Source organism: Falco naumanni, chromosome 10 (assembly GCF_017639655.2).
Source record: "Falco naumanni isolate bFalNau1 chromosome 10, bFalNau1.pat, whole genome shotgun sequence".
Taxonomy (NCBI): Eukaryota; Metazoa; Chordata; class Aves; order Falconiformes; family Falconidae; genus Falco; species Falco naumanni.
In genome coordinates, this window is record NC_054063.1 from 5,660,100 (window position 1) to 5,678,106 (window position 18,007).

Sequence of the window (18,007 nt, forward strand, 5' to 3'; positions counted from 1 at the left end):
CAATCCTCATCAGTCATCTGATTTTCAGCAGAAATGCATTCCTAACTAGCTCTTACCAAATGTCCTTAACAGGATGGAACAGCAGGTATTTCAGGTAAAGAACCATTTTGATGTTCACCTCAACATGTTACAAGAGACACTGACTTTCTGTCAGGTTTCGTTGCAAGCTCTGTGTGATACTCTTTCCTGTCACTTTTTTTTTGAAGATGACTTACAAGAATTTTAGCACTCTGTGTGAGAGCACAGTGTACCACGTGTGTGCCATGTACGGTGGCATAACTACACCCTCGTTACAGGTAGGGGTATTCTGCCTGATACAGTCTTACTGCATTTGCTTTATTCATGATACCTTCACAACAGCACTTACTGATCCCGTAGTTGGTATTTCTGATTTTCTTAAGCCACCAGCTTTTTCAAACAAGTTCTTAATTTATAGCAGAGTCCTACAGTGGATGCCCCATTGAAGGTTCAAGATCTACTTCTCGCTTGTGCTCCTCCAGTCTGTGGTTAACCAGTTTTGGCATAATACTCCAGTTCTAGTCTGGATTATAATACAAGACTGTAAGTTATCACCAGGGTTATTTCTGCTGCTTGTGCCGTTATTAAAGAAGATAATAGGTAGATTTAAAGAGAGTCTTTCAAATGGATATCCTTTCAACATAACCTGTGGCTTCTGCTTTATCTTCTGTCCATCCTGTGCTGCTACTTTATTTTCTAGCTTAAGTAATTTTCCATCTGGTGGTATAGTAGGGAGCTGAGTTATGTAGCCTCTTTTTGACAGTTCGCTTGTATCTTATGCCATTTACCGACAGGTATATATTTCCTTCAAAGTGTGTAAGTCTTGCATCCTAACTAGTCTGGATCATTCTTTTCCCCCCTGAATAACCCAGTTTCACTGACCCTTTAAACAAAACTATTAGTAAAAAATCCTAGTCATATAGATTCTAACATACTATATTTAATCTCTTGAATCAACAGATTGCTTTGAGTTTTGCCTCATATTTGATGAAGTATCTATATATTCAGTATTCCCCTTTAAACACTTCAGTGTTTGTGACTCTCCTATCTGAAAGCAGATGCAAAGATCGTCAGTTTGTCCTATTTTAGGTGGTGTTTTCTCTAGCTTTCCTCTCCACAGAGCTGAAGAGTCTTGTGGCCTTATGTACTCGTAGGATTTAATTTACTTAATTAACTTGGCTTCTGGTAAATTACTGAGTTTGGGGTTTTTTTTTATTGTTAAGAGTAATTGTTTTTGCAGGCTGTACTGAACTATTTATTTAGTTTGGCCTGAAGTCCTTTCTTAAAAGTTATTTCCTGCTTGACTGATAGCTTTTGTACCCCTTAGATTTGCTCATCTGGAAGTTAAAGAAATTCAAATCTTACTTGTTCAAAACTCTAATCATCTGAGTACTGTGTATTTTAAGTAGATTTCTTAGTTTGTCAAAGCTTATCCTCCTGAAATACTTCCAAAAAGTAATCAAAAATTAGTATTGAAATTAAACTATAAAAGCAGGAAGGAATTTAGTGTTCTTAATATTCCAGCAGGTAATTTCCAGCAATATATATGTGTAATAACATAGGTTTTTCTCCTTTGCCAAATATGACCTGAGGTCAACTATGGGTAACTAAATTAACCTTTTTTTTTTTCTCCTTTGCTCATTATATGAGATTTTTTTGGCAAAGCTTACATGTATACAAATGGCTTGTAGTTCCCTAAACTTTGAATTTAACAGTAGAATAACCTGCAAATTTTGCTGTAAATAATTCAAGTGTCACATAATGGCATAAAGTGGCAATGTTGCATCACTGATGTGATTTTTAAGTAATCCCCTTGCTTTTATACTCTGGTTAGAGTTGCAGAGTACTTTGAGTACTTGATTGTAGTGTTACTTAACTTCAAGAAGAGTTCTTAAACAGAGAAAACTTAACATTTGTATAGCCACCTTCTTGATTTGAAATGATTGGGTTCTGTGTGGAGTGCTGACTAGCAGTTCATTGAATCCTTATGGGAGGTGTTTACCTTTGACTTGGTATGTTACCTTCCTGTTCCCTTGTATGATCTTTTTGTTTTGTTATTGTGTAATTGCTTGAAGAAGGCATGTGCTAGGTACAATTGCACAGGTTTGTCAGCAAGTCTGGTGCAGTTGCCCAGAAGTATTTTTATGTTACAGAACTTGTCTGAAATGTTAGAATAAAAGAACCTTTCTAAATTTTAGTCATTTTACGTGCCTCTGAATCTCATTGCAGGTTTTCTGACTTCACAGCTTCCTGCTCCTAATGGCTAATCCCCAATTACATAGAATTTATCCTTTTGAACTGATCATGAAACCAGTATTTTAGCTGAAATAACTAGGTTTAAATGCGGTTCAAGTGGCAATTACAGGTTGCATATATTATCCCTTCCAAGTTTATGCTATACTGCTTGAACAAGTTTGAGGAAAAAAAAAATCCTAACAGAAAAAGACCTGATGTTACAATTTGACCCCTTTTCTGAGACGGTCTAATTTGACTATATTGTCTGATATGCTGCAATGAAATTAGATGCTTGGCTAACTTTCTCAGTTAATAATAAATAACCCACATACTAGTTTTATTCATGTTAGAAATCGTAATTAATAGTAATGCTTTTCAGAAAAACCATAGGGCCACCTGCCTTTTTTTCTTTTTTTCTCCTTTTTTTTTTTTTTTTCCCCTGGACCCATGGGTGGGTGTATTAAAAACTTCTGTAAGCCTTGCAAAAAAGCACTGGGTGTAAAATGTAACTGGTCAGAAGTCTTTATCCTTTATGCACAGTGATCCTGGGTTGGATGTGAGCAAACTCTTCAGAATCTATTTATTCCAGGGAGCATTTCGCTGGAGTTCCATGAATGCTTCGGTGGAGGCTGTTAGACTACAGATAATTGAGTTCCATCTCAGCCCCACTGGCTGCCCCAGCTGCTTTCTCCCTTTTGCTTACACTAGCATTTGTATGGCTGTATTTTGAATTGGATCGGAAACAGATACAGATTAAAAACTGCTGCAGGGTTTTTTATTTGTGGTTGTTTTTTTGTTTTTAAAGCTTACTAGATTTTTGTTACTTGAAACTGAAGTTCCTTAGCAATTGTTTCTTAGATGAGATGCTTCAAAGATGTGGTTTACATTTTTGGGAGCCGGCACGTGTGTACGGCATAAGGGATTAAAACAGCAGTAACTTGATACCATGAGATCGGTTCAGAGTTTAGTGTCCTGAACACTGCTTCCTTCCGGTGTACAATTTATCTTTTCCTGCTTTGTAGGAAAAGGTAATCATGGGCAGAACTGATGTGTAGCGGTTCTTTCTGGGACTGTACTGAAAGCTGAATCGCACAAGTGGTGGAAAAAACATTTGTTTGTCTTCCTCCTCTGGTTCAGCAAAACCTAGCCACGTTCTAATGCAACAGGTCACTGCTGGGAGCTTGAGAACTGTTATGTTTGCAACTTTGTTACCTGATAATGATGCTGTCAAACTACCTTCTGTAAAGGAGTCACTGGTCCGGCAAACCTTTACTGTTCAACTTAATTATATACATTTTTTTTCTCCTTATAGAAGTAGACCTAAAGCTAATAGTAAACTTCAGACTTCTGAAAAATCTATAGTCTACATGTGGCTTTGCTGGCTATAGGAGTACATTTGCAGCTATTTAAATACTGTTTTTTCTTTGAGTTGCAGAAAGACAATGGGACCACTGGCATGCTGTCAGGAAACGTGCTTCTGCAAGAAATTGAAGGGCAGAATCAAGAACTGTCAGCTTTTTCTCGAGCAATTACAAAGTAAGAAATTACTGAACACAAATTAGCTTTCAGAAGGAAAAAGAAAAGCTAAGTAATTAATTCTCAGTTAGATTGACAGAGGCAGCTTTTTTCTTTTTTTTTTTTGCTTGATGGGGCAGTTTTCAGTATGTATCCTTTTCCCTTTTCTAGTCCCAGTTTTTCCTGGATTTGTCTTGTTTTCTAAAAAATGCAACAGAATTGTTAAGGTGTTCAGTACTTTTGGATTATTATGTGTCATCTTTATTCTTTTGGTCCTGTAACTTTCCACTCAGTCTTCCTTGTTTTTGTAATACTTTATCATCAAACTATTTTTTTGTGTAGTCTTCTGTCTTTTTTTAATACAATTTATTTTGAAAGAATTTGAAGTCTTTCTTAGCTGATGCATCTCACTAAATCCTGTAACTTCAACTTTCTAACCCTTAAATGCTTTCATTATTTTGCTTTCACAACTGGAATTCTGTAAGAAATAAACTTGTTCCTGCTTTGTTCAGGTGGTGAAATTTCTCGATGGTCTTAGCAAATAAGATGGGACTTAATCAACCAGAATTCTCCTTTATTGTTTGGTTACTGCCATGACTTAATGAGAATGTTTTTTTAAAAAAATTTTCTTCTGTTTTCCTAGAGAAGACAAACTAGGTGTCTTGCCTTTTTCCCCCCTCTCAAGATCAAAATCCAAGAAATAATGGGGGGAAATAGCTGCTATCCTTCAAATTCTAAGATCTCTACTTTTTAATACAGGAATGTTTACAAAATGGAAGGAAACTCCGTAAACCCAATGATAATTCTTATACCTGTGAAACTTACTGATGAACAACAAGTCAAAGCTCGCATAAAATAGGCTTGTTGCAACAGTTTATAGTTGATCTGGTTGTTGCCCTTTCTTTCAAGACCCAGTGCTTAAAATGCTGATGGATTCTTGACTGGACAAGCGAGAGGGATTCCTTTTTTCTATTTATGCTGTTGTCGGTAATCAAGATGATGAAATAGATGACCATTATAGATGAGTTCTGTTCTTAATCTCCTATAATAATACTACAATATTGGCAGAAGGCTAAGGTTAGATTATTTCATCCTTTTTAAATAGCAGCTATTAAAAACTAAAAGCCAGCATCAAAGTACTGCCTGTTCATTAGTAGGTGAATGTTTTATACTGATCATGTCCTAAATAGAAGCCTTTTCCTTAATTTAGGCCTCTTTCTTAACTTCTACTGCTTGGAATAACTAACTTCTGTATAGTATCTAAGTTCAGATTAGACTTCCAAAAACTGAAATGTGTAAAGAGTTTTGTGGTCTTTTGTGCATAAAAGTACTTTCTAAAAATTAATTTTTAGTAAATGCTGTGGATTAGCCTTTAGACCATTTTAGAGTGTAGCTTCTACAGAAGCTGGATGTGTCCTGTAAGCATTGACCTATTAAATATTTTAAGCTACATAGGAAAAAAAACCCTAGCTTATAGTTAAGACACATTTTCTAACTACTACTTGTATAAATACTGTGGGCAGTGTTCTGTTGAGAGCAAAAAAACTAAATGGTGTTTTGTACATACAATTTTGGTAAAAAGCTAGTCTTTACTGTTCTGGCTTGTGGTTGTTACTGTGTTGTTCTGCTGTAGACTTAGACTTATCCATTCCAATGTTTCATAAACCTTCTCTACTTTCAGACTGAGGACCAAGTTTCCTTACACTAATCGGCAAACAAATCCAGGCTTTGTGCTGAGTCCAATCATGCTGCAAAGAAGTATAAGTGGGGAGAGTGCCAGTATCAAGGTTTCTATAGAAATTGAAGAATTCCAGCAACCAGTAACTTTTACGTGTGATGGTATGTTGCTGCTTTTTAAATTGGAGTTGGTTGTAAGGCTTAGAATGGTGGGTTAAGACTGTATGCTCAGTCTAGGCCAACGCCTTTCAGGTTGTGTAATCCCCGGGGGCTCGGGTGCGTGGATTGCTTGTGGGGAATGGGGAAAAGGTAACTGAAGAAAGAACCGAATTCTGGGTCAGTGTCCATCAGAAGGTATTTAAAACCTGTTAAAAGTGAACCCCCTTTTTTTTTTTTTTTTTTTTTTTTGTAAAAGGAAAGCTGAGCAAACCAAAAGCACTATTCTATCCACAGCTGGGAATGTTAAAACAGTTTTTTCAAGCGTTTGACCTACTTTATGGTAATTGAGGGGACAATGACACCAGGACTGAGACTATTAACTTTCAATTGAATTTTTTATTTCAACACTCTAACATGTGTTTAAACTCTTGCAAGCTATCTAAAAATTTAGACAAATCGCTGTTGGGAAGTATGAATAAACACTGAATTTACCTATTACTTCAATGTATGCTTATGAACACAAACACTAAACTAATACTGTTGTGATATGCCACAACTAGGTGGCCCAGTTCTGTGGGTAACTGGGAGTATTAGTTTGCAGTGGGACTCTTAGGTTTGTCTTGTTCTTGTACATAAACTTATTCTTTGTGCAGTCTTGACTGCACAGCATATTTGTATTAAAGGCAGTAACTGGATGCTGCCAACTTGTGACAGTTCTTGGTGATAAAATAACAGTCAGTTAATGTACCTCAGGAGCAACTTACATTTTAGCCTCTATACTGTTGTGACCTCTTAGCCCTTGTAAGGGTTCCCATTCCCAGACCATGTCTGCTAGTAGTGGAGCTATGCTGTGGTGGTTTTTTATCATGTGGTTCATTATCTGTTAACACTGTAGATGCTTTAGTCAGTTGTTCTCAAAAGATAGGAAGTTGCTCTATTATGCTTAAACTAGCTGTTCTATTGGAAAAGCTCTCAGGGCACAAGAGTTCTCATTCGTGACTTAATACTCCTTCATTAGGAAATGAGGTGCGCTGTAAGTGTAGCCTAGGAAGTGTTTTTGCTCTTAATCTGTAAGATGAAGATAATTTTCCTAATATTATAGGCTTAATCCTTGCCTACAAAAGGCTTTGGTAGCGTAAGTACAATGTTACGGCTTCAACCCTTAATTTCTAGAAGCTTTGTGAATACCTTGGAATGTGTTTTGTGTTGTAGCCCCACGTATCTTATTCTTTGTGCTTTCTGCTTTCTTTCTGATGCTAAAACTAATCACAAACTACTACTTTCACTGGCTATAGAAGACAAGTATCTGTAGCTCATACGTGACTAGTAATAGACATATTTAAAGTTACTCTCTTCCTTTAATTCCTTCTCTTCTTGATCAAATTGTTGCATACCTTAACATTGTAATGCTAGAACTGCTTTAGTATGGCTTTCAGTCTTGCAGTTCAGAAGGAGCTGCAGCCTTCCAGAGTTCTGACAGTTCCATGTGTAGAAAGGACCCAGAAGGGAAATGGATAAACTTTAGAGCTTATTTGGGTATACCTATTCATTTTGCACTTGTTCATTAGACTTTACATAGAAGTACAAATCTACCTGAGCCATCGCTGCATTGTCAGCAAGGAATGAATATCTTTCAACAAAACAGAGGGTGGGGAAAAGTTGGTAACATTATCTTTGTGTTACTTGACTAGGCTTTGCAGGGCTCAGACCTGTGCCGATGCAGCCTGTGACTATAGCCTATAAACTGTTCCTGCATCTTTTTTCTCTATCAACCACCGTATTTTCTGCTGAAAGTAGTACAGCAGTTTCACTGTAGATTAATAACTTAAATAGTCTTAATGAGTTAGTGTTTCTGAGTTCATACTACTTATCGTTCCTTGTTCTTGAATTCCACGTACTTGTTCTTCATATGCCATCAAATACCTCGGTGCTTGTAATAATTAATCATCTGTTAATGAGATGAAGCACTTGTGTTACCTTGCAGAAAATATTATTTTAGCGTTATTTCTGTATACACCATGGTAGTAACATTTCTTTCTTAAAAGAAGAATTGGGGAAACTAGGAAGGCCCCTGGAGGGGAAAAACCCCACCCTGAAGGTACCGATGAAAAATTAAAATGCTTGTATACAGTGTTTTTTGCAGAATGTTGAGGCAATCTAGTGACATTGTTTGCGAATGTTTTAAAGTGGAAGATCAGAAACTAGGTAGGTGAGGGGTAGAGAACATTTTGTACTTAAAACATTGGTGTTAAAACATACCTCTGTATCTTTTTGTCAGTGACAGCTAGTGGCTGTAGGGGAATGGATTTTGGGTTTGGTTGGGATTATTTCTGTTGCTGTGTAGTTGCTGAACAGAGGAGAGACGGTTTTCAAAAAAATGCTTGGAGCCTGATGTGAAAGTACTGATAGTTAAGAGTTGCTTTTTGCAAAGGCTTGGTGATGCTTAGTGAGATCTGATCTGTACAGTGTGGAAACTGCCCTAGACAAATGGAAAGTAAAAGGATTATCAGTACGGTTTACCTCTGCTACAGCTGATACTTCCTCAGAAGCAGAGCAAATAGAGAAGTTCAATTTTCAGCTCTTCAGATACTGATTTTTAAACTTCAAGCAGCTCCAGGGTCACTTACCTACTTGAAGTCTGTGCTAAATAAGGCAAATCTGTAATAAAAAAGCTATTGTCATATAAAAACTCCTGGAAAACAAGACTGCGGGCTGTTTCTGTGCTTTTGGTCAAGTGACTGCAGTATATCAGTAATTTTTTAAAAAATACTAATTTCTTAAATTACAGGCAGGTTTTACAGCAATGCCTTTCTTTGAGGAAAAAAAATTGAAGATCAGACTATGAAACTTAGGATATTATAGAAGCATAAGTCTTTACTACAAGTATAAAAATATCATTAAATTACTAGTTTGAGCATAGGTTAATATAACTTGCTATAGATTTGTATTTTTAACTTTTAGATGTAATTTTTTTAAACAGTGAGTTCCCCTGTTGAGCTTATAATAATGCAGGCGCTTTGCTGGGTGCATGATGACTTGAATGAAGTGGACATTGGCAGCTATATCCTGAAAGTCTGTGGCCAGGAAGAAGTTTTACAGAAGTAAGCAAACTCTTTTTCATTAATACTTAATTTCATGCTTTTTCATGGCACAGTTACTGGGAAGTATATTTTTAACAAATAAATGTGTGAAAGCGGAGATGTTAAAAACATTGAGTCACACTTTACACAAAGATCAGAAGTCTTTAGAGTTGCTCTGGGATACAGCAAGTTAGAGTCTCAGCATCTTCCTAGAAATCTGTTCTAAGCTGACATTACTGTGTTGAATGCAGGGTTCTTTTAGATGCAGAATTCTAGAGCATTTCTGTAATGGATGTTGTAGTTTTGGGCTGCTCTTCAAATCCCAGCAACCAGGAAAAGAAAAACCTACTGATGAATTCTAATAATCTGGAATAATATGTGATTGTTTTGGTTTTTTCCCCCCAAAACTTAATGGTTTAGAAATCTGCATTAATTTTTTAGGTTAAAATATTTGGTGTCACCATTAGCCATGGTAGCTAAGAGCTGTAGCAAAAGTACAGGTATCTGTAATAGTGTATTAAAGCTTCTGCAGAAGTAAAAATCAGATCAAGAAGTATGGTACAGAGCTGGATTCACCATTTCCTTGTTTTGAGCCAACAGGTTGCCTTAAACATGTCATGTGAGTTTTTAAGAACACTGCATAGTTTTGGTGTAACTATAGATTTCTTTGTTTAACAGTAAGCACTGTGTTGGAAGTCATGAATATATTCAGAACTGTCGGAAGTGGGATACAGAAATCAAACTGCAGCTCTTGACCCACAGTGTAATATGCAGAGATCTAGCACGAACAGTAAGTACAGCAGCAATGTAAATCTTCAAGAGGCTGGGAGTTTGCATCAGAGTTGATGGATCTGAGGGTGTAAGCTCTTTGTGGTGTTAACAAAGCATTGGGTCTTCTTGGTGTTGGGAATTGTGTCCTTTACTGAGAGGGAATGACATACATACTGAATTTTTGCAAGGCAAATTAAGTATGGTTAATATCTCTTATTAGACTAAGTACTATAGCTGGAAAAAGTATGCAAGCATTAGGACTAAAATTGAGGCCTGAAAGAAGCAACAAGTTTCAGAGTTAAATAGATGTTTTGAACAGTTTTTTTACTTAAATTGGATATGGCACTCAATTGCTGTTTCTTCCCTCTGTTCCAATGTGTATCTGTTTCGTAGGCTATTAATTAGTTCTTTTCCCCTTTGAAGAGTTCACCTTATATTTTTCATTACTCATGCCTGTGGAATAGAAGGGGAAACTTCTAAAACAGTATTACAAATTATAGAAAGGTGAGAACTGGACTTGATATCTCATATTTTATTGCAGGAAGATGATGACAGCACACCCATACATCTAACCAAACACCTCTACAAAGTAGAAAAGCCTTTCAGGGAACCTATTATAAGGTAATGTTATGTGGTTATTTTAGTAATCAAGCCTGCTGCTGAGTTTCTGACTGGGGTTATATTACGCTCTTGCACTTGAGTTCAATAACTACTATTTCTTGCAGGTCTTCTATTGAAGAGCTTCTTGATGTGTATCAGAAGCAAGTCAATATAGCTCTTAAAAATGAGGTAAGTCCTCGTAAATTATTGCTGAACTAAAAGTAGCATGAGAAAGTTTAATAATGAGATAGTTGGCGGGAGAAGGCTTGCAGGTGTTCTTGGGAAAACTGATTTGAACAAGCTGTCAAATGTAAAATTGGAATAATGGATTTTTAGATTACTGCTCTTTTCTTGCTAACTGATGATTACTTAATCATCACAATTCTTAATGTATTTTCCAAGTCCTGGGGGTGCAAAATAACCTTTTCCTCAAAAATGTTGGAAGAGATTAATTTAGGGGAATAAGCAAAATCCTGAATCATGACTGCACCCACTGTTGTGAGCCATGAATGAATATTAGTAACAGGAAAAAATCTACAAAAGTGAGCAGTAACAGTTGTGTTCAATGGGAGTTGAAACTGAAGCACGTTTGCAACATACAAGTAAGTTTTACACAAAGTGTAGTAACATCTCATTCTGCACTACTGGATTAATTTAAAATACACTGTCAAAACCATTGTCAATTTCAGTGTATGGCAGGTAGCCTAAAACAGTGTGCATGTGGAATAGTTGGGAGTGATTTCCCAAGTGCTAGCTGAAAGTAACCTGCTTTACTCATTTCCAAAAGGAGAAGCTTAGCTCATCTCCTGATAGTAAGGTAACTAGGAGACTTGAATACTTCAACATCAGGTAGCTATGCTTCTTAGTTTCTTTAAGAACAGTCTTGAAAAGAATGACTTAATTACAATACTTTTCATTTCCACTACATACGTTTACCTCTCCAGGAATGCAGGTCTGAACAAGCTGATGTCCCTGCTATTTATATATTCCCTTAACGTTATTTAATTCCCTTGATGGTGATTCACCTTGTTGACGGGTAGTTGTGAACACAGTCTTTGTAGAAGAGTAAGATGTTACTGCTCCTTGGTATGTGGTGCTTGTGTTGCTTGGGTCTTGCAGCTGCTTCAGCTTGTTTAACTGATTTCACAGGCCGAGGTGAGGAATGCAAAACACCTCAATTCAGACTTGATATTCTACTTTTTCTACAGTCTTTCTGAGGGTGGGAGATGTAGCTTGTAGGTGATGATAATTAGGTCCAAGTATCAGCAGTTGCATTTCAAATTTCTTACTTCCTGAAGTGAGTTCCTGTGCGTATTCAGTAGCTGAAGCTTGCTAATCCGAGTGAGACAGGGTCATCTGTAAGTAACTTGCACACAGCCTTTGATTTCACATCACTGGACACTTTAAAACTTATCTTTTGTCTGTTTATTGAGATTAATTTGAGAGCCTGTGAGGAAAATAGTGGTGGAAATTTTGCTTTTTGTGTGTCAAAACATCTGTTACCTTCAAAGTGTTAGCTTGGAAAGTATGGCTTAAATATTTACAATGTGTTCTGACTTCTGTGGTTATTTTCTTACCAGACAAAGTTAACTGTTGCCAGGTAACTCCCAATACAAAAATGTTTTGATTCAAATGGCTGCTTTGCTATCCACTTGTAAGAAGGTCATGAGACTTATATCTGGGGAGGGTGGGGGCTGGGAATCAGTTTACATTTTGCTGTGAGGGTTTTACACTAATCCTTCTTTACTTGTTTCTTTCACAATGACTTATAAGCACTTATAACCCTGTACATTAAGCCTCTAAAAAGTAAAGTTATTTTGAAGCAAGTATTTTCATTTTCTACATGTGGTCTTTAAAACTGGATGAAGCCTTTTGCTTCTATTAAAAACCCGAAACCCAAGAAACCTAGGATATTATAGTTTTAAGTTGCTTTTCCTCTACTTGAAGAGGAGGAGGAAGGGAATATTAGAAGCATATTGTTTGTTGTGGCGTTGGGGTTTTTTGTATTTAGTAGCCTACCAGCATTTTCATCTTCTGATAAGAAGCAGATCTATTCCTTCCAAAAAAAATTCCTTTGAAGTGTGCAAACTCCCCTTCCTTTTCCAAGGTGACAGTTTGCAATTGCTTCATCTGGAAGAACCGTTTAAATACTATGTAAGGCAAAAGTTTCAAACTTCTTACAAAAGTAAATTTCAGTAAAAAAGATAAGTTCCATTATGGAAGCTGTACTGTAGTGTAACTTGAACTTAATGTCTTTTTTGAAGAGGGATGAAATTGAAATACTGCTTCTCTTGCATTCCTTTCTCACACTAATTGAATATCTTTTTTTTTTTTTTAAGTACACATTCTTTTTACACCATGAGGCAATTTGAGCTTAGTATCTAATTAGAAAATACTTGTCTGCCAACAGCTTAGTAGAAAAATGGTTGGAAACTGCCTAATGTTTCTTGGGACCCCATGCTAGAATCAGTGCTACTAGGCTTTTGGTGTTGATAACTGAGCTATAAGGAAGCTCTCAATACTGAGTTTTTTGTTTAATCAAATTGTTATACTGTAGTTTAATGTAATTGAGTTACACATTTCATAATGAAATTTTCTTGGCAATTCATTAAACAAATGTAAAATTAAAGGAATACTGAGTTTCACAATTATGATCAGATCAACCTGTTCTGTTGTACATTCCTTATTAGAACCAGCATAAAGCAGTAGATCATGTAATTAAGACTGTCAGAAAAATCTGTTCCACATTGGATTGTGTAGAGACTCCTGCAATAACGGAATCGGTAAAGAAGCTAAGGAGGGCTGTTAATCTTCCAAGGACTAAAAATGCCGAGGTAAACTTCCATACTCTAAATTGTTTTCGGAGGTATGCTTTGTAACACTGGCAAATAGTATTTCATAATCTTTGGTGGTTGCAAATACCAGCAACAGTTCTGTCAGGGTTATATGGGGTTTTTTTTATTTTACCTGATAATCTTCCATATATTTTAACATCTTTTTGCTGTTAAGGTGTTAATGGCTTGCTTTTGGAATCCTTTCCTGAATAGTGACTTTTTAAAACTAGTTCTAAAACACTTTTTTCCAGTTCTGTAATTACAGATCTGTGTCACAGCAGATGCTACTAAATCTGACTGAGGGAAATGAACAGTTAGCTTATGTCCTCTAAAATCAATGCAGTTGTGCTTAAAGAAGGGATTCACATCATGTATTTTCTGTGTAGTATTTGTGAATAGCAGTAGCATCTTAAAAGTCTTAACAGTTCGTGCTTCTGTGTTCCTGAGCATATGGACAAAAATAAAATCTCTTAAACAGAACAGATCTTGATGATCAAAATGAACAGTTCACTTGAGAAGAACTGGTCTCAAGTCACGTTGCCAAAAACAGTTGTTAAATGGAGAAGTGTGCAAAGTTGAATGGTGTTATGGTGCTATTTCTGTTGTCCTACAGCCTTATTAGGGTGGTGATTCATAGGCTGTTCTACTCACTTTGGCTTCATCAGTTCAGTGATATATTTGTAATACTGAGCAGAAGTCTTGCAAAATACACAGATCAAATAAATACAGTTGTCACAAGAACTAAAATCCTTGCAGGGAAATGCAGAAGACATATTAGGAAAACAACAAAATACAAGATGTTAAATATTTCTTCAATGTTTCATAGGAGAAAACTGTAGAAATGATTATATTGTAGTGTAAAAAAACTTTCAAAGATGATGCTGTTCCAGTAGGATATGTATGGAGGCATATAAGATTGTTTTCAAAAATGAAATTGCTGTGAGGATTGGAGCCAGTTGCATCTAGACTTTATGTAAGATATTGCTAGATTTCATTTTTAAAATTTTTAAGTAATTGTTTTGTAGTTGGAAGACGTGGCCAAAAAGCTAAACAAAACAATAGATTGTCCAGTAGAAAATTAAATATATAGTGCTGTTTCAACAGTTTTCGTGTGCATCCTGTCATGCTAAAGTATTTTTACTACTTGACATGTATGGTGGACATGTGACAGTTTTTCTCAAAGGGGAAAGTGATGAGATTCCCACCCCCTGCCAAGTTTCTCCATCTTTTCTATAAGAATATGAAATTTTTTGTTAGTTAAAACTTAATCTTAACAAGATGCTCAATTAATACACTAAAAGAGAGGATTAATTCTTCTGCAGCAGTTGTGGCAAACCTCTTATACTTTCTCCGAAGTATTAGGAATTCACTGGGGTTTGGTTTTGAATCATAAACTTTGTTTTCATGACAAGCTTTAGTCTTATCAGAAGTTTGATTGGGTGTGAAACCCTTCCTTACTATGAAGGGAGTAAATTCCTATGATTTGTCACCGGTTGGCTTCAACAGTGTCCTTGTTGAGACTAGACACTGCAGTAATACTGTATCATGTTTAGACTTCAATTGTAGCAGACCAAGAAGCAGACATAGCAGATAGTACAAAGTAACAGTACTTACAGTACTTCGGTTTTCTCAGTTGTTTAACACTTTCTCTTATTCAATAAATATAATGTTATTCTGCCTACAAAAGATACCTTAACAAATGCCACAAAACAGCTACTCAGACTGAAATTACCAGGTAACTGAGCTAACAGCTTCTGCTTTCATCCGTAACAGTCCTGAGTTTTCTCTCTGCTTGGAGAAGCTAGAGTATCCTGAGCAATATTCCAATATACTGTGTCTTAAGAGTTCATAAAGGGGGTCAAAACAGTTGTGACTTAACAAAACATGAGCTTTTGAACATGGTGAATGGTTGCTGCATGATGTAGAAATTGCAGTGCTGTCCGTTTACTCAAAGCTCCTCAAGAGTTAAGATTATAATTCAGCCTAATTCAGATGTTTTGTAGCTTCTGTACAAGATACTTAAGACAAATGGAAAATTAGTATGGGTTTCTCAGTATTGACGCTTGCTCTAACTTTACTGTGTAGGTATCCTTAAAATGCGGTGATGACACAAGCAAGAGCTCATCTGGTGAGTAAAGTTCTTAAAACTTATTTAAAATCTGCTTTCAGGTGGCTGCTTTAGGAAGATATGAATTAAAGATAAATTATAATTTAGTTTCACTGCAGCCTGAAAACCCTCTGAAAGTGAGTATAGACCAGTTAACAAGAGCAGTTGAGGCCCTTCTGCAACTCCACGTGAATTCATGTAGCAGTTCTGCAGCAGTTTCTTCAAAAGATAGTAAGAGTACCAAGGAAGCATGGACTGCCACAGAACATCTCCAGTTCACAATATTTGCTGCTCATGGAATTTCTCCTGGTTGGATATCAAAGTGAGTAATTTATTAATTGTAAAATTCATCCTTTTATATATATTTTTTTTTGTTTAATTTATTTTTTTTCTTGTCTAGTTACGAGAAATACTACTTGATTTGTTCTCTGACCCATAATGGAAAAGATCTGTTCAAGCCGATCCAGTCCAAGAAGGTTGGCACATACAAGAACTTTTTCTACTTGATTAAATGGGATGAACTGTAAGTGACTTCAGCATATTAAAACTCAGTAAAGTATTTTGGTTTAGCTTGTACCTTCCTAGCTAGCTCCTGAATACGTTCAAGCAACTCTTACTACTGCTTCCATCTGAAGTGTTGAAAGAACAATGTTTGAGACTTACTGATAAAAATCAGAAATATTTTTCCAAACAGTATTTCTCTACTCACTTTTAAAGTGGGAATGGAAACACTGGACAAGTGCCCTGTGCTCATGTGTTAGTAGTATACAATTAGAAGGAGATGCAAAGGTCATAGCATTTGTTGTAGTAGCAACAGCTTGTGCTGCTTAAAGAAGGATGACTAAAGCTTGCTTATGAGCAGTGCTTAAATTATGTAAGTGCAGAGGAGAAGCAACTCACTAACATCTATGTTGAATCATTTTTTATTTCAAAGACATGGTAACAACTTCGTATCTCAATTGGAAGGACTAATTTAGGAATATTTTTATAGAGAGAGCAAGTGCATAAATGCTTAAGAGTACCTGTCTGTAGCATATGGGAATGTCTGGTTTGAGCTACTAAACTTCAGTTTCTCTTTATGGGGCAGGGGGAGAAGGTAGAAGGGAAGAAAGAAGGGCATGTGGAGAATAAATAGGGAGAGGATGGCAGATGATAACTGCTAACTGGGAGGGGTAAATATTTTTCATTACCTGTGCACAGCTTACTCTTTCCCACTTCATCGCTGTTGGGTGGCCTGTCATAACTGGAGCTTCAGGTGAGCTCCGTGTTACTCTGTATCTGTGTTCCTGGCTGTTTTTAAAGGTCAGAGACCGACCCTGGGGAATACCCTGAAAGTGTGAAAGTGTACAGTGACAGATTGTTTCAGACCAGGAATGAGAGTTCCAGGTTCTAGAATACCTTCAGAGAGTATTCAAACTACCTTAGTTTTTTTTCTGATGATGATGCAGGGGATTAATGGTCCGATCTTTTGCTGGCAAGTACCAGTGTATTACAGTGGAAGATGTGTTAGATTGCTTATAAGCTGCTTAATATACTTGTGGTGTTTTATAGTGTAACTGGCTTAGTAATATGCTGTTGTAACTTTTAGAATGATATTTTGACACGTTAAGGAAAAATCAAGCTTAAAGAATGTTTGAAGCAATAAAAATAGTTTAAACAAAAATTTGAGTTTAAATTGCTCAGTGAGGTCTATACTTCTCATCTGCTTTCTTTATGGGTGCTGGTTTTGTATCATTTGAATTTAGCTTTCAGTAGTTCTTAATAGGTTACTTTTTTTTCATGTGGTTGGGGAACTTGTCAGCTGGCTCTTTAAATGATAGAGATTAGGAGGCAGCTAACATGGAGTTGTGTGTGTCCTAGTGAGTAGAGTGGGAAGACTGGTTATGCTGGACAGTATGGTTCTGTGTGAGGAATGTGATTTAATAGACAAAGATTAAAAAGGGTTGCTCCAAATCTGGCTACAGTGCAGAAGTGCAGGTTTTGCAACCTGATATAGGAGATAAAGTGAGAGTGTATTAGGATTGCATGTAATGCTTGTTCTTCAGTGTTAAGTAACTCTTTGAAAGAAAGAGGCATCAACGGATTATATGGATAAACCTGTAATTTACTAACAACTGTCTTTCCTCTGACTGACTTTTAATACTTCTATTTTGCAGAATAATTTTCCCCATCCAAATTTCACAGCTGCCTTTAGAATCAGTCTTATGTCTGACTTTGTTTGGAATCCTAAATCAAAGTAGTGGGAGTTCTCCTGACTCAAATAAGCAGAGAAAGGGCCCAGAAATTTTGGGTCAGGTTTCTCTACCTCTTTTTGATTTTAGGCGGTAAGTATCCAAAATATATGGGTAAGACTATTAATATGATTTACTCTATATAAAAGCTTACTCCACTCCCACAATAATAGTAACTGTTTCTCTGCCATTGAATGTAGTAGCCATGTAAGAATTGTAAACTATATTGCTACAGAAATAATGCATTGAATTAAATAGGGTACAAAACATGGTCCTGTGTCGCAGTATTTCCATCTAACTAGCTGAAAAATTTACCTGCTGGAGGGAGTTGAATATTGCTTGGATCAAAGTGGTTTTATTTGCTGGAAATGTACATAGCAACATGGGCCAAAAGAGGTCATGGTATTACCAGCTGTTTGTAACTATGCAGCAGTTCAGTGTGTAAGCATAACTCAAGCTGTCCTTTAAGGAGTCCACTGACATTCACATGTTGTCCTGTAAGTCATATGCAGGGAAAGTATGTGCTGGTGTCACTGTACTGAATGTATAGTCTCCCCTCCTCCTAAAGGAGTATGGTCTTGGTAGGTGGCACTTCATGAGTTCTGACACATGATGAGAAGACCTAAAAGTACATTATACTGCTTGGAGGCAGTTCAGTCAGTATTCATATATATTTTGGCTGAGAACTGGCTCTTAACACTTATCTGCTAACTTATGAGCCATGGTGATAGAAAATGCAACTTGAGAAAGAGTTTGCAGCAAGCCTTGGTTTCAGCAGGA

At 36.5% G+C, this 18,007-nt stretch overlaps 1 protein-coding gene across 5 annotated transcripts in view; it reads left to right on the forward strand.

Annotated features, from left to right (window-relative positions):
* PIK3C2A (phosphatidylinositol-4-phosphate 3-kinase catalytic subunit type 2 alpha) overlaps nt 1-18,007 on the forward strand; it is a 53,894-nt gene that overhangs the window by 14,651 nt on the left and 21,236 nt on the right. For 2 of the 5 annotated variants that reach the window (XM_040607973.1, XM_040607974.1), the window contains exons 3-12: nt 3,683-3,789; nt 5,450-5,607; nt 8,585-8,705; nt 9,363-9,474; nt 9,997-10,076; nt 10,181-10,244; nt 12,746-12,889; nt 15,059-15,318; nt 15,397-15,519; nt 17,153-17,320. In XM_040607973.1, coding sequence (XP_040463907.1) covers nt 3,683-3,789; nt 5,450-5,607; nt 8,585-8,705; nt 9,363-9,474; nt 9,997-10,076; nt 10,181-10,244; nt 12,746-12,889; nt 15,059-15,318; nt 15,397-15,519; nt 17,153-17,320 — 1,337 coding nt within the window. Of the gene's footprint in view, nt 1-3,682; nt 3,790-5,449; nt 5,608-8,584; nt 8,706-9,362; nt 9,475-9,996; nt 10,077-10,180; nt 10,245-12,745; nt 12,890-14,974; nt 15,018-15,058; nt 15,319-15,396; nt 15,520-17,152; nt 17,321-18,007 lie in introns of all 5 variants that reach the window. The other 3 variants (XM_040607975.1, XM_040607977.1, XM_040607976.1) reach the window with 3 other exon arrangements.